This window comes from Apium graveolens, chromosome 2 (assembly GCF_009905375.1).
Source record: "Apium graveolens cultivar Ventura chromosome 2, ASM990537v1, whole genome shotgun sequence".
NCBI classification, from domain to species: Eukaryota; Viridiplantae; Streptophyta; class Magnoliopsida; order Apiales; family Apiaceae; genus Apium; species Apium graveolens.
In genome coordinates, this window is record NC_133648.1 from 252,254,903 (window position 1) to 252,282,078 (window position 27,176).

A 27,176-nucleotide genomic window follows, 5' to 3' on the forward strand; every position below is an offset into this window, starting at 1 on the left:
ACATACTTCCTTTTTCTATCTTGAGCCGCGATCAATTGATTCTGAATCACATCTACCGCTTCTTTCGTCTGTTGAATCAATTCAAGGCCAACTATTTTTCGTTCTTCAACTTCGTCCCAACATATCGGTGATCTACACTTTCTTCCATAGAAGGCTTTGTATGGAGGTATTCCAATACTGGCATGATAGCTATTGTTATATGAAAACTCCACTAAAGGTAGGTGATCATCCCAATTTCCTTTAAAGTCTAAGGCACAAGATCTCAACATGTCTTCTATGGTTTGAATCGTACGCTCACTTTGACCATCTTTTTGCGGGAGATAGGAAGTACTCATTTTGAGTCGAGTTCCTAAATTTTCTTGGAATTGCTTCCAAAATCTAGAGTTGAAAAAGGGGTCTCTATATGACTTAATAGACACTGGAACTCCATGACGAGTGATAATCTCCTTTAGGTACATATGAACAAACTTGTCCATCGATAATCTCTCGTTAATCGATAGAAAATGAGCTGACTTAGTCAATCGATCGATTATTACCCAAATAGCATCATGGTTAGATCTGGTCCTAGGTAATCCAACTATAAAATCCATTACGATATGCTCCCATTTCCATTCTAGTATTTCTAAGGGTTGAATTAGTCCACTTGGTCTCTGATGTTCGGCTTTTACCCTTTGACACGTGTAACACTTACTGATCCATTGCGCAATCTCTTTCTTCATATCTGGCCACCAAAAATTCGGTTTCAAATCTTGGTACATTTTTGTACTTCCTGGGTGAATAGAGAATTCTGAGTTGTGAGCATCCTTCAAAATCTCATTCTTCAATTCCTCCACATTCGGTATCCAAATCCTTGGTGAGAATCTTAAAATTCCTTGGTTGTCTTTTTGAGTACAAATATCTTCTCCGGTCAACTCATTCATTCTTTGATTCATCACTTCTTCTTGATAATTCCTAATCCTTTCTAACAACTCTGGTTGAAAAGTCATCGCACAGATCATTTCAGTTATTGTACTTGGAGCTCGAATTTTAATTTTCATCTTCTCAAATTCCTTTGATAACTCTTGGGCCATGGTCAACATATTCAGTCTCTCCTTGCGACTTAAAGCATCCGCTACTACGTTCGCTTTCCCGAGATGATAATTGATTGTGCAATCGTAGTCCTTAATCAACTCCAACCATCTTCGTTTCCTCATGTTTAATTCCTTCTGAGTGAAAATGTACTTCAGGCTCTTGTGATCCGTATATATCTCACATTTCTCTCCATATAGATAATGTCTGCACAACTTCAAGGCAAATACAATTGCAGCCAGTTCCAAGTCGTGAGTTGGGTACCTTTGTTCGTGAGGCTTAAGTTGTCTTGACGCGTAGGCTATCACCTTCCCGTGTTGCATTAAAACATAACCCAATCCTTTGTGTGACGCATCACTGAATATCAAAAAATATCCTTGATCATCTGACAGGGATAATACTAGAGCGGTAACTAACTTCTGCTTCAATTACTGAAAACTCTTTTTAAACTTCTCAGTCCATTCAAACTTCTCATTCTTTCGGGTTAACTTCGTCAATGGTACCGCAATCTTAGAAAAATCCTTCACAAATCTTCGATAATATCCGGCTAATCCCATGAAACTTCTAACTTTAGTCGGGGTCTTCGGCCTCTCCCAGTTCATTACAGCTTCTATCTTTGCTGGATCAACTCGAATCCCTTCACTACTAACAATGTGTCCTAGAAACTGAACTTCTAGCAACCAAAATTCACCCTTCGGAAATTTTGCATACAACCTCTCTTTTTTTAAGGTCTCCAAAGCAATTCTCAGGTGTTCAACATGATCTTCCTCGGTCTTCGAATATATTATAATGTCGTCAATGAACACAATGACAAACTTATCCAAATGCTCCTTGAATACTCGATTCATCAAATCCATAAAGGCGGCTGGCGTATTTGTCAATCTGAATGCCATAACTAGAAACTCGTAATGTCCGTATCTGGTTCTGAAAACAGTCTTTGGTATGTCTTCCGGCTTAATCTTCAACTGATGATATCCCGATCGCAAGTCAATCTTTGAGAAATAAGTCGCTCCTTTAAGTTGATCAAACAAGTCATCAATACGAGGTAACGGGTACCTATTCCTGATGGTCAATTTGTTCAACTCTCTATAGTCAATGCACAATCTCATACTTCCGTCCTTCTTTTTCACAAACAAAACTGGAGCACCCCATGGAGATACACTTGGCCTTATAACTCCTTTATCCAATAATTCTTGTAGTTGCTTGGCCAATTCCTTCATTTCTGCTGGTGCCATATGATAAGGTGCCTTCGATACAGGTTTCACGCCAGGCGCTAAGTCGATAGAAAATTCGATTTGACGGTCAGGCGATAATCCTGGAAGTTCATCGGGAAATACATTGGGAAATTCGCTAACTATCGGAATACTTCCTATATTCGGCGTCTCATTAGATCTATCAATTACATGATCCAAATACCCTTCACACCCTTGTCTTAACAATCTTTTAGCTTGAATCATTGTCAGAAATGCTTTAACTTGTTTCTGTCCTTTAAACTCTACTTTCTTTCCTTGAGAGGTCTTAAGAATCACTTTCTTCTTCTTGCAATGTATCTGAGCACCATGCTCTGCTAACCAATCCATTCCTAATATAACGTCAAATTCTCCTAATTGAAAAGGTATGAGGGAAGCAGGGAAACTATAGCCTGAAATCTCTACTCTACACCGAGGGCAAACACCTTTAACAGATACTCGCTCTTGATTAGCGAAAATGATAGATAAAGGTTCAACTAACAGTTCAATTTCACAATTCAACTTGCCAATAAAAGATTCAGATATGAAAGATCTAGTTGCTCCAGAATCAAATAGCACTTTAGCATTGATGTTGTTGACAGAAAGCGTACCTGCCACCACTTCAGAACTCTGAACAACATCCTTCATGTTCATGTTGAATGTCCGGGCCTGAGTAGGATAAGAGGAAGGAAACACTAGAGTTTCAGATTCAGAAGGTTGATTTGAAGGAAGTTGAAGAATTGGGACAGAAGATGTCATTGCTTGATTGAAAGGAACGGCCGTCAATTGCATCAACTTGTTGTTTCCGGGGGCCTTGCAATCCGTCAACATATGACCAGTCTTTCCACACTTAAAGCATGTAACATAAGGCTTCGGGTTTCGACACTCATTCGTATAATGACCTTTCGTATTGCACTTGTAACAGATGATATAAGCCTTATTGTAGTTACCCGTGTGTCTCTTGTTATAGAATTTACACTCTGGATTTATTGCTTGCTGGAATCTCAGCCCTTGAATCCTATTCCTCTGACTCTTATTATCACCTTTCTTAAAGCTTCGGGGTCCTCCTTGGTTCTGGAATCCAAACTTCTTGAAATTCTTTCCACTTTGGCTTCCTCGAGCCGATCCTTCTCCACTACTTCCAAACTTTCTTTTCTTACTCTCTTTCTCCTTCGAGTTTTGGTCACTTTCTCCTTCGATCACCATCGCCTTTTGGACCACTTCAGCATATGTGGCCAATTCGAAAGCAGCTACTCTGCTTCGTAGCCAAGGATTTAATCCTTGTTGAAATCTCTTCGCTCTCTTCTCATCCGTGTCCACGTAATCACCAACAAACCTAGCCAATTCGGCGAATTTCTTCTCATACTCTCCCACAGTCATTCCTCCTTGCTTCAATTCAAAGAACTTCAATTCCATTTGAGTCTGCATATACCTCGAGAAATACTTGTCTAAGAAAATTTTCTTGAATCTATCCCAAGAAATAACTTCAATTCCATTTTGTTGGTGAAGTATTTGCATAAGTTGAGCCAAGTTGGGTGGTGGATCTTCATGATCCCTGGTGTTGGTGTTGCGGGCTCTATGAGGAGGCATGATTCTGAATGTAGACAAGAAAGGTTTATTCACAGTTCAATATTTGCATAGACAAGTTATAGCAAGGGTAGATATTAAGCACTGAGATTTTATTCAAAAGATATCTTAGGAAAAGATTAGACATGATCAAGTTTTAAAGAGGTCAACATAATTTAATCAACAATTTTTATCTAAGCAAGTATATAGCATGGTAATGAGATGCCAATATCATAGAGATAATCAGAGTGCGAATTTAACATTAGTTCGAATGAAAAGTGCGAAATAGAGTACAAACAGGAAATAAAGTGCAAATAAAGTCTTCTCGAAATAATCCGGGTACAAGGTACAAATGGAAATCAAAGTACTAATCAACAACAATGCTGGAGGTAGGTAGACTATATGATAGTCTAAGAGGATGGTGGTGGGGGAACAGGGGCTCGGAGACGGCTAATCACACGGCGGAGCTCGTCAGCAATGGCGGTAAAGGCAATCTGACTCTCTCTCTCATGGTGTGGAATCATCAATGCCAATTGGTCCTCAGCCATCTGGATGATCTCCTCAAGTCTGGCTATCAGTCGGGGTCGGTTGGGCTCGTCATCAAAGTTCTCGCGGTACAACTGGTCCACCCTACGCCGAAGATTCGTGTTCTCACCTTCCAGTCGATCAACCACAATTACCATCCGCTCGTACAGGGAGAATGGCACAGTAGAAGGGAATCCGGGAGTCGATGAGGATGATGCCTGACAATCAGTTATATATACGCGGTTATAAATAAAAGGGTCAGAAAACCTATAGATTCTAACGCCTCAAAAACCCAAATGATCTAAGTTCATCCTATTCTCTAAATTCCTATCTTACATTTATTTATCCTATATTATTCAGTGACTCAAACTTGTGGCTCTGATACCAAACTGTGATGGACCCACAATACTAACTAGCAGAAATATGCATAATATAGATTAAACAGTAAGAACTACAAAGTTAGAATATTAGAGCTACAACCCATAACCATAATCCCCGAATCCACAGGAATGAGTTTTAACAACATCTAATATCTTAATTATTATAGACCAAAAATATCTAAAGCCAAATTACTACACAAGTTTTAAACCCAAGGTTTACAACCCTTAGGGAACTACTAGTTCCCTACCTGCTCCAACATTTGACGGTAGGCATACCCCCAGTCCCCAGAAGTCTTACGCGCAGTTTGCTTGAGACGGGCCATCTTCGGGTTTCACTAAAGGGATAACATCAATAATAATATTAATGAGCAAAATGCTGAGCAAGTGAATAATAGGGTACAACAGTTCATCATATGCTTCAATAAAATAATAACAAAAGGTACATCAACAATATGAAATTTCAAGTAAAAGTTCAAGATTTTAATAAGTGAATGGAATTGAAATCACACAGCGTTATGAGCAATGAGGGGTGATCAGCCCACATCAAAGCTCCAAACCACATAACAAGTGATTCACTACTATTGAGGATCCTCGGCACACATTGGCCATATAAAACCATCAGGCTCCCCGCTACTGAGGTTTTAAAACTATAACAGTGACTGGCGCCTCAGTCTCATCATATCATACAATTCCTTTTTAATAACTCATTTCAAATTTTAAGGGTTCTTGATCAAGGACAATATAACAAGGGTTGGTATTGACAAAGTTCAAATGAGAGGATGATATTAGTGTTTGGGTTTCCAAAGGAAATGAATCTAATATATGAGGGTTTTAGGTTTCACTGGATATATATTAAGAAAATATTTATAGGGTATTCATAGGGATACGAGGTAATATGGGATGAAAGGGGGTCAATTCAAGTATGGAAGCGATTAACTAAGTTCAAGATCCAATCATTGAGTGATGTCAGGGACTAATCAATATTATTAAACGGTAGTCAAGCATTCACAGGGTATTCAATCACAAGAAATGGAAATATAAAGATAAGTTGAGAGTTTACTTCCCTCAACTACGCTTACTGAGTACTTAAATGGAATCGTCCATGGGCTCCTTACCTGGCCTCTTACTTGAAACCTACAATAATGTTACTCTTATCAATACCACTTGCTAACTACCCCTCCGCGTATAATTATATATGCAAATATATATATACACATGTATATATGCAGGCTTACAAGTAGCATATGCATCAACCAGATTTTTGTGAAAATCTTTGTCATGCATAAGATAATCATTAACCAGATATAAGTTGAAAAGATGAAGTTACAAGATACTCCAATATACTTATATCTTTTCCGAATACTACTTGAACTACCACCATTCAAGTTATAATTAGTTCATCCCATAGATGAAGCTACACGACAAAACTTGTATAGAATTAATCTTTGAAATATCATCAAAATGAAATGAAGTTACAAGATACTTCATTTGATGAAAACATCATTTTGAAAACTCGACCCTGCCAACACTTATCAATCACCCAGCCGTAGCCTTTCTATCGAAGTGCTCTGGGTAGTGTTGCAGAAATATCCAATTGGATGATGAACTCATTACGGGAGTTTGCCGCGCCAGGAAGACCACTTACGATGATCAGTCGCAGTAGTGCAACCCCACCATTTTCTACATGTAGAGGAGAACCTGTCGGATTTACTTGTCAACCGAACACTGGACTCCTAAGGAATGGACCGTCTTAGCGGAACTTCCAGGCCATTTGGGCCAATATAATAAGGCTGGGCTGGCGTCACTCGACCACTTACGCCACTCCTAGTTCAGATGAAATCCATGACTCTGAAACGTAAAGCTCGTCCCCACTTTCCCCAAGTAGAAACTTATTGATACGGCTCCACCAAGAAGTCGTATCTAGTTGGAAAGGAAAACTCACCGATATTTCCCAGGTGATGCCTGTTAATGGATTAACTTGTTACAAGAATTTTACTTCCCAAGTGTTGGGTAAGTAATCAAAAACTCTTTTATCAGAATAGCAACCTTGTTGCGAATATAAAATACACCACAGAGCCGGATCCCTCAGGTTTTGAGCGAGTATTTAAATCCCCTTCGAAAGGAGGATCTTAAATATAAAAATGAGTTTTGGGATCCGCCTTAACCTTTAAAATCATTTTGAAGACTCAAAAACATTTTAAGAATGCTTGGAGTGATGCTGATTTAATAAAATAAATCAGTCCCAATATATTAGAAAATATCTGAATATTATTATTTAAATAATATTCCCATAAAGAATAATCTTTATAAAAATAATTGAAGTAGAAGTTTTAAAACTTATACTTGAAATGAATATTAACTAACCAAAGATATACTTATACGAAAGTACTATCTTTATTTGAATAATCAAAAGTGAGTTTGATTATCGACACATTATTCTTTAATAAAATAAAGAATAATAATTAGTAAATAATCGGAGTCATAAATTTTCGAATGAATATTCAAATAATAATATTCATTAAATAAAATAAACGGAGTCATATGTCCTCGAATGAATATTCAAAATAATATTCATTAATAAAATAAACGGAGTCATAAGCCCTCAAATGAATATTCAAAATAATATTCATTAATAAAATAAAGTTATCGAATAAACCTTATTCAATTTATAGTTTTGAAAACTATATCTATATATATATATATATAATATACTCGGGAACATCGACTCCCGGTTTTAGAAAATGTTCACCTTTGGGTCCCCTATACTAAGGGTATACGCAACTACTGCTTATCTCTAGCATAGGTATTATGCAACTTATAAGCAATTGAATTAACAATTAGATATCAAGATTACGAAACAGACATGCATATATACCATATCAGCATGCTCCAATATATCGCAAGATTTGCTAATAACATCATGCACTTATCACAAGATAATGCATATACATATATTTACATCACAATAACAGTATAACGGGTAGAAAACTTGCCGGAGTGTTCCCGGATAGACTTAAGCTTAGAGTGGGTCCGATAACCTATGAACAATAACATAAGTCGGAATTAAACCCCGGTCGCTTAAGAAACTAGACTTTAACCAATTGACCCTTAATGTTCGCTTATTGTCACTTCTACGCTTAACGAATCACATAAGTCATTCGAGTACCCTCGGCTCCACCATTTTTTATAAATTAACCATTAAGAATTTTAAGGCGATTCTTTCACGAGTCCCCTACCAACTGCCTAACCCACTTTACATAATTGTTTCATAATCCAATTAGTCATTTAAGGGCCATAACCAAGGTTTCAAAGTAAGGCGAGGGGTAATGGTTTGTTCGCGAAATGCCGTTACTTAAAATGGTCGTTTCTCCTAAACCGTACATCGGATTCAAGCGAACCACATATCAAAACGAAGCTTGAAACATAACCTATCTAAGCATGAAAGTGGTTAGTTTATAGAAGTGGGTGTTCGGGTCCAACAATTAATCAAAAAACAGTTTATAGAAAATCGGGCATTACGACGGCTATAACCTAACGATTTCCAAAGTTTAAACTACACCAAATCATCACCAATTCAACAACAATCCAACATCCATCAACATCAAACTAAACCCATTCATCTAAGCACCATTATCATCCAAACAAACCAAACTTAAAACTAAGGGTTCAAGAGTTTATACCTTCCTTGGAGAGTGGATAGTCACTAACAAGCTTCTAGGAACCTTGATCTATGCTTAATCAACCTTAAGCTTTCATGAAAATCAAGAAAATCAAAGTAAGTTACTATTCACTACTATTCATCATCATCTTTGATGAGTGGATTAGCTAAGAAAACCATGGAATCTTGATCTTAAACTCATGGTATAACTAAGTTATGAAATATAGGACCCAAGGAAACAAACCTTGTAATTTTCCATGGCCTAGAACTTGAGTTTTGGAAATCTAATTCTTAATTTCTTGAAAAGGCCGAATGGAAGAAGAAAGAAATGGTGGGGAGCTTTTCCTTGCTTGGTTTTCCTTGGGAAATGAGAAAGAAATGCTTGGTGGAGGAGATTTTTGAACAAATATCTTGATAAAGTGATGACATCACTCACACATGTCATTGCTTGCATCATTCCTTTGCCACATGTCCTTCCCTTATGGTTTGATGATGTCATCATCCTCTAATCTCTTTGATTAGTGCTTAATTATTTGGTTAATCCTTTGGTTACTTATATAAGCTTGATCCTTGGTCGCTTATTTGTTTTACGGTTCGCTTCACTCTCGTTCTCGATGATCGTTCGAGGGATCATATCCGGGATCTTATTACTTGGGTTCCCCTAAACCTTTCCCAGTATTTTATATTTCTTTTATGATCCTCTCTTAAAATCCTTGAATTTAAATCCTTTTAATCATGTTACCTTATACTCAATTCTTTCGGTATCTGGTGGATTTTCGCGAAAAATCAAAGTGTTCGAATTTGGATTCTGACGATATTTACATACACTTATTTACTTTATGGAATACTAATACGATCTCAGAATAACAATAAAAGAACCTCTACAAGGTGAGGCATGAAAAGTTTTCTTATTCAGCATAATCAGCAAAATCACTATTCATAAGGGTTACAAAAAGTCCAAAATTTTGGGGTTATTACAAAGGGTACATTAGTAATCTAGTATTCATTTTTCTAGAATTAAAATATGCTTAAAAAGAATGGATTTTAATAAATAAAGTACAATTCCATAAATCACAAAAATTATACCATAAATTACTTTAAGATTTTAGAAGTTTTATAAGAGTATTTTCAAGAAATTTGAATAAAAATAATTTTTAAAAGAATTTTCTTTGTAATAATACTTCTATAAAAAGCCACATAAAAATACAATTTAATTAGATTTTAATGCAAATAAAGTTTTAAAATATAATCTAGCATTATGCCAATTTATCTAATCGTCTAAGCACATAATTTCCATATCTAAATATTTGTACGAAGATTCGAATTGTCACGAAAGAAAATATATTCGTATTTACTTAATTCACATAATCACTAGAAATCAATATTTAGAAACTTATATACTCACAATAATGCACAGTAATGCCACATCATAGATTTTATAATATCATAATATTTACAAACGTTACAATCACTTAGCCCAAGTTTCGATAAATAAATATATACACATATCACACAATTTTGAAAACACTAGTAAGATTGATCGAAAACTTATCTCAAAACCTGATAAGATCTGAATTTACTCTTTTTGACCCTTTAAATGATATTTTTTTGAAAAACACGAAACATAAAAATTGTATAGAACGAAAAGACCTTTTCGAAAAGTCTAAAATCAATGAATTATGACTAACGATAAATATTCTATGAATTTTACAAGACTGCTGATTTTTATGCCTAAAAGCCCTACGAATTTTAATACAAAAAGTGAGGAAGACGAATATGATATATTTGTAATGATACAACACCCTCTTTCTTAACCTATAAGTTATTTGTATTCAAGTATGATCCAAATTTTAGGCCCATTAGTCTAACCCAATTTTAAATCCTAATCCTTATCTAATTTTAAAAATTACGGGATATTACAACTTAGTTGGTTAAAGAGGGGATAATTATCCTCTTGGGCACAGGTTCGAATCCCTCGGGAGGAGATTATGTTTATGCCTCCTGAACGAGAGCATGTCGCCTAAGTGCGGTTTATCTTGGTTCACGTGGTTTGCAGGCTATTGCGTGAGCCCATGGGGTTTACCCATTGCGCACCCGAAGGGTAACGGCTTCGGTTCCCTACGATAAAAAAATCATATATACAAAAAAGAGATATAAATACAAATTCTTGTATTTAAACTAATCAATTATAAATTATGAAATCAATTCAAAAATGGATAACTTCCATTGATTTCAAGTATATAATGTCATACACGTTAAATTTTCCAAAGTGATATATACAACGTATAATAAAACTATTAGATAACATTTACCGATTATAAAAAATATTACTAAATTAGTAATTTGTTCTTGAGAAACCAATTGTACATTGTAATTATCTTCCAATTTATTTTGTAAATGGAGCATCTTGTCACGAAGCGAGACATGTGCACCAACAAAATTATAAAAAAATTTAAATCATATGTAACATTGTATTTGGAATAGCTAGTAGTAGTTTCAAAATTTTAGAATCTACTTACATGTTCACCAGTGCATAGTATGTCTTCAATGTACCATCCAACATAATGGTTGTAATTACATTTTATGTTCTTAAGATATCTGTAACAAAGAATTCAACGATTGCACATCATCGATACATCACCCAATACTACTTCTAAATCAAATTTATAGCATTTGCTTTGTACAAAGTCACTGATTACCTCTTCTTTTTTTTCAAACTCAAGCTCATCCCAGAAATCTTGACCAACCTGGTACCTTTTTCAGTCTCGAATGACCTCTGTTTTCTGAAAATGAGTAAAAAAAAATCGAATTCAATTTGTGGTCAACAAATAGTATGAAACGCCGAAAAAAGGAAAGTTGGTTAACAAATATACTTTAATCAATGAAAAGCTACTCAAGTTATAACCTAATAAACCAGAGGAACCTTGATAACAAAAAACACATCAATAAATTTCTACAATGGCTTTTAATGAGTGCAGCAGTAAGGGACTTACCGGCCCCGGTTTTTAGAAAAGCTATTGTATTCATATTTTCAGTTTGTTGAAGAACATCCAACTCATGCTCACGGGCATACACATCTATAACTTTCTCTTCTAGGTTCTTCTAATTTCTTAACTTCTACGTCGCTCCCATTTGTGCATTTCCAATATCCATTTTGGAAAAGTTTATACGATAAGGTATTTACCAGATGAAGGTATTAGACTGGTGTACGAGAGAATTCCTTTCCTGAGTTGACATTCTTACATTCGATCTAGTGAGTTTCTAGGCATATGTTGATATATTTATAAAGGTCTATCAAACTAAATTATATAATAATTATAAAAATGATTTAAATTACACTATGAAATATGATTTTACAATAATTTTATGAACGAGTTAATTTATACTAGCACTTTGTTCTACTAAGCCTAATCGCAGTCTAGTCATCAACTTCACACATAATTCTTTAGATACATAAGCATATATATGTCATATATAGATCCATAAATTTTTTAACAAAAAACATATGTTGTTATATACGTTCCTGGAAAAGCAGAAAGCAATTAGTATGTAACACCAAACTTAAGATGCTAGATGTTGTTGATAATAATTCCATTAATATTTAACTTATAATGTCCTTCCAAGTCATATGATTAGAAAAAGAAGTTCGGTCACTTGTATATTAGTCCAATTGAAAATTTAAGCACTTGAATAAGCTCACATATAAATACAAAAATTGTGCTCCAAAATAGGTCAAAAACACAACAGATCAACCTCAAATTAGAATAACATAAAATATCATATAAAGAAATAAGTAGTGACAAGTGTGAATTTCCTTAATTTGTTAATCAACTTAATTTTTCTTCAGGGAATCAGACCCATCAAGTAAAGAACTAGTCAAAAGCCTAATATTTAAAACCAAGCAAATCAAGAACCCAAAAAATTGAGTAATCAAATGTATCCAAATTACTAATCCGAAGTATCCAATTAAATACTCCCTCTGTCCCTCCCATTTGTTTACACTTTCCTTTTTGGGATGTCCCTTCCAATTGTTTACATTTCAAAATTTTCCAAAAATAGTAAAATTTTTATAATTTTTAAGTTAACTACATCCACTACTTTCCTCCACTATACCCACTTTATACTTATAATATTAATCGGTCCCACTACTTTACTCATTTTTTCAACTTTTTTCCACTACTTTATCATTTTTCTTAAACTCCGCGCCCCACCCTAATGTAAACATTTGGGAGGAACGGAGGGAGTATAAGGCAAGATTTTAAAAACAATAGCAGGTATAAGTTCAACTTTCCCATATGAACATATTTTTTTCCATTAGTCTCTCGTATATCTCTATTGCTTAGTCTACCTGAGATATAGGAGAAATTGGAACTGTCCATGAGAGTTCAGATCATAATAGAATATGAGATGATAATGTACAGAAACATTCCAGGACATGTACACTAACTATACAGTTTATCAGTTACTAGATATCCAATAGCAAAAATGAAAACATAAAAAACATAACAATTGATATGTATAGTCATGAGTCTGGAACATTAGAGCAGTTAGCGATTGTTCTGTTTTATTCCAGAAGTGCAAACTCTTAGCACACATAATCAAGTCTGAATTTTGTACTAAAAGTAATCCATATAAACAATCTGGGTCTATAAAAGCCAAGTAATAAAATCATGAACATAAATACCAAATCAAGAACCTCCATCCTTGAACTATATAGCCTTGAACAAATTAACACTCAGTATTAAACATTTAGTTGAAAATAAAGTGAACAAAAAAATGTGAATTACCCTGCAAGTAAAGATGAGGCGTAAAAATAAAAACCCATCACACTACAATTAGAAAATCCAATTATAAACCCTAAATTAAATAACCCACAAATTGTATACTTACAAATTGAATTGAATTATATTCAATTTGAACGTAAATTCTTTCAATATCTTAGGTTGCTCGACACACCCTCCAGATTCCCTCCGAAAATCAAATTATAAAGAATATCCCCAACCCCCAAGAACTACTAGAGAATAAACCAGAAATCATGTGGCACTTCGGCTTATTTGAATCCAGACTTTACCCAGAATATAGAGACGCAGAGAAAATTGTTCGGTGAATTTTAGTGGAGATGCACGTAGAAGTCGATTATGTTTACGAGAAACAAAAGAAATGTAGTTGCTTACTTGCTTTACTTCACTATTTCAAAATATATAAAATATTTTCAGGAGACGTTTACTAACATAGCGCTTGAAAAAGTGCTTTAGTACTACTGAAATATAGATAATAAATAAATATTTAATTACATTAAATATGGTTTCTTGCATATCACATGTATAACCGCTATGTAACCTCTCTCTTATATAGCGCTCAAGTTAAAAATGTTGTGCTAGTAATTTTCTTTATTTATCATTTATTTTTAATACTTTTTTAATCATCTTGCATAGCATTTTATTAAAAAATGTTGTGTAAGTTGCAAACTTGCATAACACATGTAGAAAAATGCTATGTAAGTAGCTTCTTCCAAGTTCAAATTTGTAGTAGTGATTCCTTAAGTCTGTCAAAGTGTTTAGTAGATTAGATTGTGGGATTTTTCTATGAACACTTTCAAGCTAAGAAATAAACTCTGGAAGACGATCAAGTCATGATAATGCCTCAGAGAAAAGATGTAGAAGCTTGGAATTGAATAATGAAGTCAAGATATCCACAAGTCAAAGATCAAGGTATCTCGAGAAGTCATTCGAGAAGTCTAAAATGGCTTGTAGAGAAGTCCAAAATGGCTTATAGAGAACTCTCAGAGATATCGACAAGTCAAATGAAGACATAGAGAACTGGAGATATCGACAAGTCATTTCTGTATGTAGAGATCTCAGAGATATCGATAAGTCAAATGAAGATGGAAAGAATTGGAGATATCGACAAGTCAATTTCTCATATAGAGATATCAGAGATATCGATAAGTCAAATGGTGTATATAGAGATCTCAGAGATATCGACAAGTTACTTCTACATGTAGAGATTTCAGAGATATCGACAAGTCATTTAACACATAGAAAACTGGAGACCTCGACAAGTCATATATACCTATAGAGAACTCAGAGATATCCATAAGTAATTATACTTATCGATATATCACTTCTCTATAGAACAATTGGAGATCTCGACATACTGTCTCAAATTCAGAATACAGACAAGTTCAAGATTCAAGATTATCAGTCAACAAATAATTCATTCACTGAATTGGAAAGTCTACAAAAGCAGCTTGAAGAATACAAGATCAAGGGCCAAGATTAACTGGACAAAGGGTGGTCACAGACCTGCAAGATTATACACAGATTTGCTAATACCAGAAAAGGAAATAGACAAGGTTGCTTTAGAATTTGGTTTAGTACATTTTATTGCAAGTTTTGTAAACCGTGTTGCTAGTCTATAAAGCATGCATGGCTCTTTAGTTCAAAAGTAACAAACGGATCTAGATTTTCTTGTATTCTCTCAAGATATAAGCTGAGTTCTTATTTTCTTAAAAATAAATATTTGTAGGAAGACAAACTTGATTGATACAATTAAGTGAGTTTTTGATATATTGTGTTTGTGTGAATTTAGTTAAACATAATATCTACATTTCTTAAACTGCTTTGTTCAAACCATAATCCATTAAGCTTAAAACAAAGAAAAATCCAAAAAAACACATTCATCCCCCCATTTGTGTTACATTTCATAGCATTCAATATCTAACAAGTTGTATCAGAGCAAAATCTGAAAGTAAATAGATAAAGTTCTTGGAAGAATGAGTGCTCAGAAATTGACAAGCATCAAGATACCTACCTTTGACAAGGTCAACTACACACTGTGGAAAAAGAAAATGATGTTGTTCATAAGGATGACCAATCCTATATATGTTCAGATTCTCAAGAATGGACCTTTCATTCCTATGATGAGAGTTTCTGAATCTACAGAAGAAGATATAGTCATTCCAGCACATTATACACCTAAAGATCCCTTAACCTACACATAGCTTGAAAAAGAAAAGGTTGCACTGGATAGCAGTTTTCATCTCATATTAATTGAGTCTCTGGATAATGTGATATATAACAATATTATCAACTGTGATTCAGCTAAACAGATTTGGGAGAAGATTGAGATACTGCGTGAGGGGACAGAGGAAGTTAGATCTAACCAAAGGAGAATCTTGGTGTCAAAATATGAGAGTTTCATGACTAAACCTAAAGAAGGAATTACTGAAGTTTTTGAAAGATTCAACAAATTTATTAATGACTTGCAACTTCATGATAAATATTATGAAGCTGAGGAGGTTAACCTAAAGTTTTTGATGACCCTTCCTGACCATCTTGAACATAAGATATCTGTTATTAGATAAGGAAAATACCTAAACAGAATGACATTGGAGGTCCCATATGGGATTTTGAAAACATATGAGTTTGAGATGTTGAAGAGAAAGTCATTGAAGGCAAACCAAGGACATGTGGTTGATGGATATAGTGCATTGATGGTCAATAACAGTACAATGCTTGAAGATGAATAAGAAGCACACACTCAAGTCACTCATGCAGTTGCGCAAAAGAACGAGGAGCCCCAGAAACAGGTCATATTAGAGCTAGAGGAGGATGAATATTACACTCTTGATGAACTAGAAGAGATGGATCAATCCATGGCGTACCTTGCTAGAAAAGTTTCCAACATTAGGGTGAAAAATCCAAAGTACTTTAAGAGCAAGGGACAAACCTCAAATAGCAACAACTGGAAGGAAAAAACTCAGTTCAACTCAGGTGGCAAATGTGGCTACAAAACTGGATCTGTTGACAGATCAAAAATTAGGTGTTACAATTGTGATGAGTTGGGTTGCTTTTTAACTGAGTGTAGAAAGCCAAAGAAAGTGAAGAAGGATAAAGCTTACTTGGAGTTGGAAGCAAAGTATGAAGCTCTATTGAGAAAATAACAGGAAAGGCTTACATAGCTGAAGACAAGAGAGGTGATGACACTGACGAAGATAATGACAATAAAGAATTTGAAAATTATGCACTCATGGCTTTAGAGTAAGGAGAATCATCCTTATTAAAATCAGAGTTACCAGCTCTAACTACCATTGATTTAAATACAAGCCAATATAAAGAATATAACGACTTGTGTATTTTTGAGTTATTTAAATATGTGAGTATTATGGAAATTATTAAATAAAATATGTGTGTTGGTTTTGACCACTATGTGATGCTTGAGTATTATCTATATGTCATTTATAGTGCACCGGGTTGTCCGCGCGATTAATTATGGGATCGTATTGAATTGTTTTCACTTTCAAAAGTGGATTATTGCAAATTTATTTGCATAAATACTGGAACTATCTTTAAAATTATTTTTATGCTTTTATAGTGACAATATTTATTTTTGGGATTTTATAAAATTGAAAAATCAATATTTCATCAATTATTTAACCCTGTATGATTTTCTAATTACATTTAATTATAAAATCTGTATTTAATTCCAGAATTCTTCAAAAATTATGAAACTCGTAGTTATTTAAGTTTGGAATATTCCAAGAATTTTAAAATTATTTTGGAAATTTTAAGGATTAATTTTATCCGCGCGTTGTTTTGTTTTATTGTTAAAAGCGGGTACAAATTACGTTTCAAAAATTGTTTTAAAATTTCAAAACTTATGTTTTTATAAACTCTGGGATACTTTTGATATTTTAAAACTATTTTCGTAATTTTTGGAGGCTGTTTTATTCGCACCTCGTTTCGTTAATTTCGAATTTCGGGGCAAAAAGAGACCTTTAAATCTTCGTAATTATCGTAAAAGTTACGTGTCTATTTATTTGACACGTGTCCTGAATCACAGATACGTGGCAGTAGTACATTTGTATCGTGTTGTTGCTGTATAAACCGAAAAGAAAAAAAAACAAAGGGGATATAACCCCCTGCTCTGTTCTTCATCTTCTTCAATTCATTCTCCACCTATATTTTTCTTCCCCTGCCGCCGCATACTTTCCGGCCGCCGCAGCTTCCCTTCTTTTAAGCATCTAATCGTCGTTCTTTATATTTCCCGGTGACCTGTCTGTTCCGGCCGTATGGTCTCGGTTCAGTCGGAGTTGTAGGTGAAGGTATATACACACATATGTGTGTATATCTCGATGGAGGTACTGTGGTTGTGCGGTTTTTCTGGTTGCGTTTGTGTTGTTATTGTAACGATTACTGTTGTTCTGTGCTCTTAGCTTTCCCGATTGCCGCCGTGTTATTTTCCGGCAGGGTGATCGGTGTGTGTCCTTTTCGCGTGGTTCCTGTTCCTTTGCGATGCTGTTATTACGGGGTTATCCGAGTTGGATATGTTCGATTGGGTTTTGATTGGATTATCTGACTATTTTCTGAAATTTTCGAATGAATATTTGTTGTATTTGTTCGAGTTATTTTAGTAAAAATTCAGGTGAATCCGTGAAATTATTGGAATTAATTGTTTACGAGGATATTTTAATCGGTGAAGTTACGTTGGAAACCCGAAATTTATCGGGTACCCGTAAATTTTACCGCCGTTGACAATGAACTTCGGTGAGTCAACGGTGGACTGTGATGATTATTATCTGAGTCCTAAATTTTATAAATAATAAAATGATTCGTATAAAATGTTTTCGAGAATAAATCGTATATTGGAGTTGTACGTAAATAATTACGAGATTGTGGAATTGATGTTGTGATCAAAATAATTTGTGAAATTTGGAATTGTATGATTAATTGATTGTTGTTGGTTTGACGTCGATTGATGTTTCGACGGGTAGTCCGATAAACAAAGGAGACGCTGCCCGATTTTTCGATTTCCGGGAAACTGAATTACGTAAATACGGGAACGTATCCGATGAATATCGGGACGTCGAGAGACTATATATATATATGTGTGTGTTTTATACGAAACTTGGTTGTACGATGTGATGAAATATTTTTTCAAATCGATAACCCTGATTTTATAAAATAACGAGTATATGTATTTTCCGAAAATGAACACCAAATCGATTTTCGAGATTGTGAACCCTACTTGTTGCGTGTATTATTATAATATATATAATTACAAGTCGAGTTTGAATATCGTTGGGTAAAAGAAAATTGGTATCGAGAATATGTCAAGCATACCTAGACATGTAACGTAGGGTATTTCGACCGTGTAGGTTATAGTCGGGAACCTGAAGGTGGACGATGGATTAAAGATAACATAGTGATCAGTCGACGAGCTCAGTAGAGTTTCAACAGAAAAACCTGAGTGTCAAAGTCGAATCCAATGGGATCTAGTGGTTGGACGTTAAAGCCTGAGCGACAGCGTCGGATCAGAATTGATCAGTAGTAGTTGTAAAGCCTGTAAGGCAAGTATTTATGAACTTTGCTTCAAGATATATATTACCAATGTTTTCGAACTGTTTCATAACATGTCGCTATTATTCAAAATAACTCCTGTTTTATTTTGCAAGTGCTTTAAACTATTAAACCTTGCACCCTGATTTTCTTGATCTTGAGCCGTAAGCCTTGTTCTTTGTAAACCATCCTTTGTTGAACCTCAGATACCAAATCACACAAATATGATACTACTCCCCAAATGTATAGCCACCACACACTGGAACAAAATTGTGTGAAAATACAGAAATTTCTATATCTCAACCATTCTTTATAACATCAAAGAACTATACCTTGAAAAATCAGTATTTGTCCAATACCTGATCATTTTACAGACTGAAAACTGTTTCTTGTACATACCTTGGTATACCCTTGTGATATCCATGAGTTTCCTTATGTTTTATTCAAATGTTTAATCATCATTGATTATGATCTCGTGTTATCGAATTATATTGTTTATCGTATTGAACTGTTTTAGAATTGGATAGTTTTTATATATGTGGACCAGATTCGTGGTCAGACCATACTAATGGTCAAGTTAGGCCAATGTGTGCCTTGGATCCAGTAATTAGAGCAGTGCTGTGTGCTTGCTCGGGGTTAGTGCGTGACTGATCAGCAGCCTAACCTTGGTTTTAAAACTTAAAATGAATATCCAATTCTAATGATTAGTTAAAAAGGAACTTGATTCCTTTGAATCATCTCATTTGATCATGGTTTAACCTCAGTTATCACTATTATGACTTGCTGAACTAGTTAGCTCACCCTTGCGACTCTTTTATATATTTTACAGTTGAAAAGAATATGGATGATAGTGAAGTTCCTCAGTCCAAAGTGCGGGCTAAGGTTCCAGTCAAGTTGGATCGAGCTAGCAAAAGTTTCATGCGGTAAAGAGATATTTAGATTGTAAGAATGATTTTATTATCAATTGTAAGTTAAATTAGTTGGGATTTGGTACGATGTAATAATTAAGGTTGTGGCTTGTTCTCATACTTTAACCTGTTGCGATCCATGGTTATGTGAAACAGGGTCATTGCAATTAATATTTTATGTACAGGTTTATATATTGTGAATGTGTTGTGGACCCCAAACTTCTGACCCGGGTTTGGAGGGCGCCACAGGTTGGTATCAGAGCTACAGGTTATAAGTCACTGAAACAAGCCTAGATTGTCGGGATTGGGTAGAGGGTTAGGATTAGGAATATGAAATAGAAAGATAAGACGTTGTGAGGTTGAGTGCGATGGTATAGTAGGTCTCCGGCATAATTCGTATTGCGATTCGGGATTCTCAGCTTGCGACGTGATTTTCAGACAACGGCAATGGCGGATCTTGATTTCCCGGTATCATTTGATCATTTGGAGCTTTCCGTTTGAGGATCGTCATCTTCTTTCAGATTGGATTTGTACCTTGTTCCTCCACCAGTATTAATGGTACTACCTTTTGTTATAACGATTGCACTTCTTCAAGCTATTTTACGCTACTTTTCCACCTTTTGATATGAGACTACCTATTCAAGAACCTCCATCCGTTTATTCTTGTTTCACTAGACATTCGGCTGTGAGCATATCTCTTTAGTTTACTCTACATCATGTTCTATACCCCCAGTTTAGAACTTGTCCTATGAAGCGATTGTACCTACGAGGAGGGATTTGAGAGTTACAGTACATGGTGAGCGCTTGAGATATAAATAAAGGTGAGAAGAAGTTTAGAGAAAAGATTTAAGTATTTCAGAGGATAGCTGTTATCGGGTTAAAAGAAGTCATTAGTGACTAAGCCACCCGTGAATAATTATGGGATGAACCAGATGAATTTTGAAAGAATAAAAGAGAAAAGTATAAACCTGGGATTTTTGTGAAATTAAATGATGGTGTTATGATAAATGCGATATATAAATTAGTGATGTGATGTGATACGGGTAAACTTTGTTCTATGAAATAGACTTGTGGACTATTGGATAGTCTGTTCTATTTAACTACTACAACGATAATGTCGAAAGTATCATCAGTATGGGAGCCTTGATGTGAAACTACGAATACGATAATGTGCGACAACAATTGAAGTTTCGTCGATTAAGGAAGGTAAGTGGACACGATGAAGGAGAAAGGGTAGATTGAAGTGAATGGACCTTTATATGATCGTTCCATGAGTTTGGTACCTTGTTATAAGTCGGAAGGATAAGAACTAACTCATATAGTAAAGACAACCAGGTTTGTGATTTTCCAAACTTTTTAAAACAAGTTTTCGAAAAAGATTTTTCTTTACAAATTTCTAAAAGCCTTTTCGAATAAAATGATTTTTAAATATGGGTTGTTAAATTACTACTTGAGTTGAAAAGCCTGGATTACTTAGAAGGATGCTGTTTTAGACTTAGTATTGCTAATTCCGAGAAGAAAGTAACCTATGATTATAAAGAAGTTGTATGAAGTATAGTTCTTAGTATAAATAGTCAATGTGGAGAAGACCAAGAGAGATTCAGTAGAAATTAAAGTTACTATGAATGAAAAGAGACCAGAAACACCAACAAAAATAAGAAGTTTTATCATAGGTCGGTTACTATCGAAAATTGGTGCAAGAGTTCTTGGAAGTTGCAATATCTTGGATGAAGCTGACCAGGAAAAGCAAGAAGTTTATACGAAGTAGAGAAGGGTAAAGAAAGTTTTACAGAGTTAAGTGAAATATTGGTTACAACACCTGCTTTATCATTTTGAGAATACCAAGGAGATTTGGTAGTTATAGTGATGCTTCTCATAAGGGAGTAGGAAGTGTGATGATGCAGCACAATAAAGTTATTGTATATGCACCCAGACAACCGAAATCTTATGAGCAGAAGTATCCTACTCATCATTGGGGATAACAGTAATAATATTTGTTTTGAAAAATGGGGAGACATGATATGTATGGAGAAAGGTGTAAGATCTACGAACCATAAGAATTGAAGTAAGTATTCACGAGAAAAAAAACAAATGTAGTGGCAAGCGATAAACAAAAAGGAGAGAACGAATATAGAGACTACACCAGAAGAATTAACTATAGGATTCTGGAAGTTGGAATTGGAAGCTAAAGTTCATAATCCCAAAAGGATGAAAGATGGATAATGTGACCTTTCAGTTGAAGTTGTGAAGGGAAAGATAAGATGTCAAGAGAAGATAATGGATCATGATGTTAGTGGTTAATAAAAGAAATTTATGCGCCCAGGAGAACGATCACGATATCTCCAGGTTTTCTTCCAACACTTGGATGCTATAAGTAGAAGGAAAAAGAAATGAGATCCCACAGGGAATTCACAATATAAAGTATTTAATTCACTAAAGGAATGCCAAGATATATGGAAATTTACAGAAAAACAGTGATAACCAGGTATAAGAAGGAAATTTCAAGATGGATTAGAAAGTGTGGACATGTCAAAGGGTTAAGGCGAAGTATTGGAGGCCTAATAAGGCAGACCCAGGGAATGGTTTTACAAGAGGTAAATCATGAAAGGTACCAGTGATGTTCATGGAGAAAAAGAATGAAATTATAAGAATATGTACTGATTATCGGGAGTTTAACAAAACCATGAATAAGAAGAAGTGAGACCCTATAAAGAATTGATTACCTATAAGACCTAATCTAAGAAGTGTATTATGTATCAAGGATTAACTTAAGATCCGACCTGAGAACATAACAAAGATTACGACCAAAATGAGTTAAGAGCATCGCAAGCTCGGATGATATTATGTGAAATAACAAGGGTATCAGGTAATTATAAGGAATCAAGGAACGTGGTATATAAGGAGTATTTGGATAAGCAAACTGTATTTATTGATAACATCCTCAGCTACTTAAGGAATAAGAAAGTCTGCGTGGGATGCTCAAGGATTTTTCTCCAAGGATCAGAAGGAAAATAATTATGCGTTAAGTTTTCAAGAATAAAATTTTGACTAAGGTTAACAAAAGGTTCTGAATTAATCCAGTAACAATTACCTAAGCAAAATCGTATGATAAAAGATGCCCTATACTGACATGAGGGGTTGGATATAATTAAGACCACCAAGGAGTTAATAAACGAATTGGACAGAGTGAAATCTGAAGTTCAAATATTTAAAAATAACAGTACATGAAAATATGAGATTACTTTTCAACTTTAACTGATGGAAAAGAGTAAGAGATGTTTAAATATTTGGAAACCAAGTTGAAAACGAGCACCGTCTAACATCCTTATGCGGAGAGTCAAAGTACGAAAGTGATTCAGGAACTATAAGATATATTGAGAGATTGAGTTTTTAAGAAAACACTGGAATAATTATTTATTATCGATGTCAGCTTTGGAATGCTACTTTACCAAGCTTCATGTGAACACGAGTTTAGGTCCCCATTTTATTGAGATAAAGTGAGAGAAAGAAAGTTGTTAAATTCAAAGTTAATTCAACACACCAAGAGCGTAGTGGTATTGGTTGAAGCAGCTCGGAGTAGACAAAGAAAGAAGATAAAATTGTATTAAGAGAAAGTATGAGTATAGAAATAGGACCAGTAGTGTTAGTAAAAGTGTCGTCTTGAAAAAGATTGGATAAATTTGAATAGAAGGGACAAGCTAAGTCCTAAAATTAGTGAACCATTCGAGGTATTGATAAATATAGATAAAGTTGTTCATAAATGATATGACCGTCACACCCGTGTGTATACCTAAGGTATTCTACTTGTTAATATTAAAGTGATAAGTATTGGGTTTAAATTAAGTGATTGATCAGGAGCTAATGGGGCTCTTGTCCAAGTTTGTTTTGCATATAGTGATCAATCCAAACTCGTGATCGTTAAAGGCGAGTCATTGGAAATGAGTGTATATCTATAATCAGTACGTTCGAAAACCTCGAGTAGAAGAGTCTACTTAGAATCTAGAATCATATATGCTTAAAAAATATCCTCACTTGTGTAACTAGATCAGATTCTGAGGACAGAATCCTTTTAAGGGGGGAAGGATATAACGACTCGTGTATTTTTGAGTTATTTAAATATGTGAGTATTATGGAAATTATTAAATAAAATATGTGTGTTGGTTTTGACCACTATGTGATGCTTGAGTATTATCTATATGTGATTTATAGTGCACCGGGTTGTCCGCGCGATTAATTATGGGATCGTATTGAATTTTTTTCACTTTCAAAAGTGGATTATTGCAAATTTATTTGTATAAATACTGGAACTATCTTTAAAATTGTTTTTATGCTTTTATAGTGACAATATTTATTTTTGGGTTTTTATAAAATTGAAAAATCAATATTTCATCAATTATTTAACCCTGTATGATTTTCTAATTACATTTAAATATAAAATCTGTATTTAATTCCAGAATTCTTCAAAAATTATGAAACTCGTAGTTATTTAAGTTTGGAATATTTCAAGAATTTTAAAATTATTTTGGAAATTTTAAGGATTAATTTTATCCGCGCGTTATTTTGTTTTATTGTTAAAAGCGGGTACAAATTGCGTTTCAAAAATTGTTTTAAAATTTCAAAACTTATGTTTTTATAAACTCTGGGATACTTTTGATATTTTAAAACTATTTTCGTAATTTTTGGAGGCTGTTTTATTCGCACCTCGTTTCGTTAATTTCGAATTTCGGGGCAAAAAGAGACCTTTAAATCTTCGTAATTATCATAAAAGTTACGTGTCTATTTATTTGACACGTGTCCTGAATCACAGATACGTGGCAGCAGTACATTTGTATCGTGTTGTTGCTGTATAAACCGAAAAGAAAAAAAAACAAAGGGGATATAACCCCCTGCTCTGTTCTTCATCTTCTTCAATTCATTCTCCACCTATATTTTTCTTCCCCTGCCGCCGCATACTTTCCGGCCGCCGCAGCTTCCCTTCTTTTAAGCATCTAGTCGTCGTTCTTTATATTTCCCGGTGACCTGTCTGTTCCGGCCGTATGGCCTCGGTTCAGTCGGAGTTGTAGGTGAAGGTATATACACACATATGTGTGTATATCTCGATGGAGGTACTGTGATTGTGCGGTTTTTCTGGTTGCGTTTGTGTTGTTATTGTAACGATTACTGTTGTTATGTGCTCTTAGCTTTCCCGATTGCCGCCGGGTTATTTTCCGGCAGGGTGATCGGTGTGTGTCCTTTTCGCGTGGTTCCTGTTCCTTTGCGATGCTGTTATTACGGGGTTATCCGAGTTGGATATGTTCGATTGGGTTTTGATTGGATTATCTGACTATTTTCTGAAATTTTCGAATGAATATTTGTTGTATTTGTTCGAGTTATTTTAGTAAAAATTCAGGTGAATCCCTGAAATTATTGGAATTAATTGTTTACGAGGATATTTTAATCGGTGAAGTTACGTTGGAAACCCGAAATTTATCGGGTACCCGTAAATTTTACCGCCGTTGACAATGAACTTCGGTGAGTCAACGGTGGACTGTGATGATTATTATCTGAGTCCTAAATTTTATAAATAATAAAATGATTCGTATAAAATGTTTTCGAGAATAAATCGTATATTGGAGTTGTACATAAATAATTACGAGATTGTGGAATTGATGTTGTGATCAAAATAATTTGTGAAATTTGGAATTGTATGATTAATTGATTGTTGTTGGTTTGACGTCGATTGATGTTTCGACGGGTAGTCAGATAAACAAAGGAGACGCTGCCCGATTTTCCGATTTCCGGGAAACTGAATTACGTAAATACGGGAACGTATCCGATGAATATCGGGACGTCGAGAGACTATATATATATATATGTGTGTTTTATACGAAACTTGGTTGTACGATGTGATGAAATATTTTTTCAAATCGATAACCCTGATTTCGTAAAATAAAGAGTATATGTATTTTCCGAAAACGAACACCAAATCGATTTTCGAGATTGTGAACCCTACTTGTTGCGTTTGTTATTATAATATATATAATTACGAGTCGAGTTTGAATATCGTTGGGTAAAAGAAAATTGGTATCGAGGATATGTCAAGCATACCTAGACATCTAACGTAGGGTATTTCGACCCTGTAGGTTATAGTCGGGAACCTAAAGGTGGACGATGGATTAAAGATAACATAGTGATCAGTCAACGAGCTCAGTAGAGTTTCAACAGAAAAACCTGAGTGTCAAAGTCGAATCCAATGGGATCTAGTGGTTGGACGTTAAAGCCTGAGCGGCAGCGTCGGATCAGAATTGATCAGTAATAGTTGTAAAGCCTGTAAGGCAAGTATTTCTGAACTTTGCTTCAAGATATATATTACCAATGTTTTCGAACTGTTTCATAACATGTCACTATTATTCAAAATAACTCCTGTTTTATTTTGCAAGTGCTTTAAACTATTAAACCTTGAACCCTGATTTTCTTGATCTTGAGCCGTAAGCCTTGTTCTTTGTAAATCATCCTTTGTTGAACCTTAGATACCAAATCACACAAATATGATACTACTCCCCAAATGTATAGCCACCAAACACTGGAACAAAATTGTGTAAAAATACAGAAATTTCTATATCTCAACCATTCTTTATAACATCAAAGAACTATACCTTGAAAAATCAGTATTTGTCCAATACCTGATCATTTTACAGACTGAAAACTGTTTCTTGTACATACCTTGGTATACCCTTGTGATATCCATGAGTTTCCTTATGTTTTATTCAAATGTTTAATCATCATTGATTATGATCTCGTGTTATCGAATTATATTGTTTATCGTATTGAACTGCTTTAGAATTGGATAGTTTTTATATATGTGGACCAGATTCGTGGTCAGACCATACTAATGGTCAAGTTAGGCCAATGTGTGCCTTGGATCTAGTAATTAGAGCAGTGCTGTGTGCTTGCTCGGGGTTAGTGCGTGACTGATCAGCAGCCTAACCTTGGTTTTAAAACTTAAAATGAATATCCAATTCTAATGATTAGTTAAAAAGGAACTTGATTCCTTTGAATCATCTCATTTGATCATGGTTTAACCTCAGTTATCACTATTATGACTTGCTGAGCTAGTTAGCTCACCCTTGCGACTCTTTTATATATTTTACAGTTGAAAAGAATATGGATGATAGTGAAGTTCCTCAGTCCAAAGTGCGGGCTAAGGTTCCAGTCAAGTTGGATCGAGCTAGCAAAAGTTTCACGCGGTAAAGAGATATTTAGATTGTAAGAATGATTTTATTATCAATTGTAAGTTAAATTAGTTGGGATTTGGTACGATGTAAGAATTAAGGTTGTGGCTTGTTCTCATACTTTAACCTGTTGCGATCCGTGGTTATGTGAAACAGGGTCATTGCAATTAATATTTTATGTACAGGTTTATATATTGTGAATGTGTTGTGGACCCCAAACTTCTGACCCGGGTTAGGAGGGCGCCACAAAGAAACTATTGAAAAGATGAGTGTAGAAATGTTTCACATCCA

The 27,176-nt window shown here is 34.7% G+C and overlaps 1 protein-coding gene across 1 annotated transcript; it reads right to left on the minus strand.

Moving 5' to 3' along the window:
- Window positions 1-1,496: 1,496 nt before the first annotated feature.
- Window positions 1,497-3,677, minus strand: LOC141699877 (uncharacterized). Its single transcript, XM_074503684.1, has 4 exons — window positions 2,927-3,677; window positions 2,316-2,794; window positions 1,638-1,841; window positions 1,497-1,556 (listed from the first exon to the last, which is right to left on the minus strand). The coding sequence occupies exons 1-4, from the start codon at window positions 3,675-3,677 to the stop codon at window positions 1,497-1,499; spliced, it is 1,494 nt and encodes a 497-aa protein (XP_074359785.1).
- Between the last annotated feature and the right edge of the window lie 23,499 nt (window positions 3,678-27,176).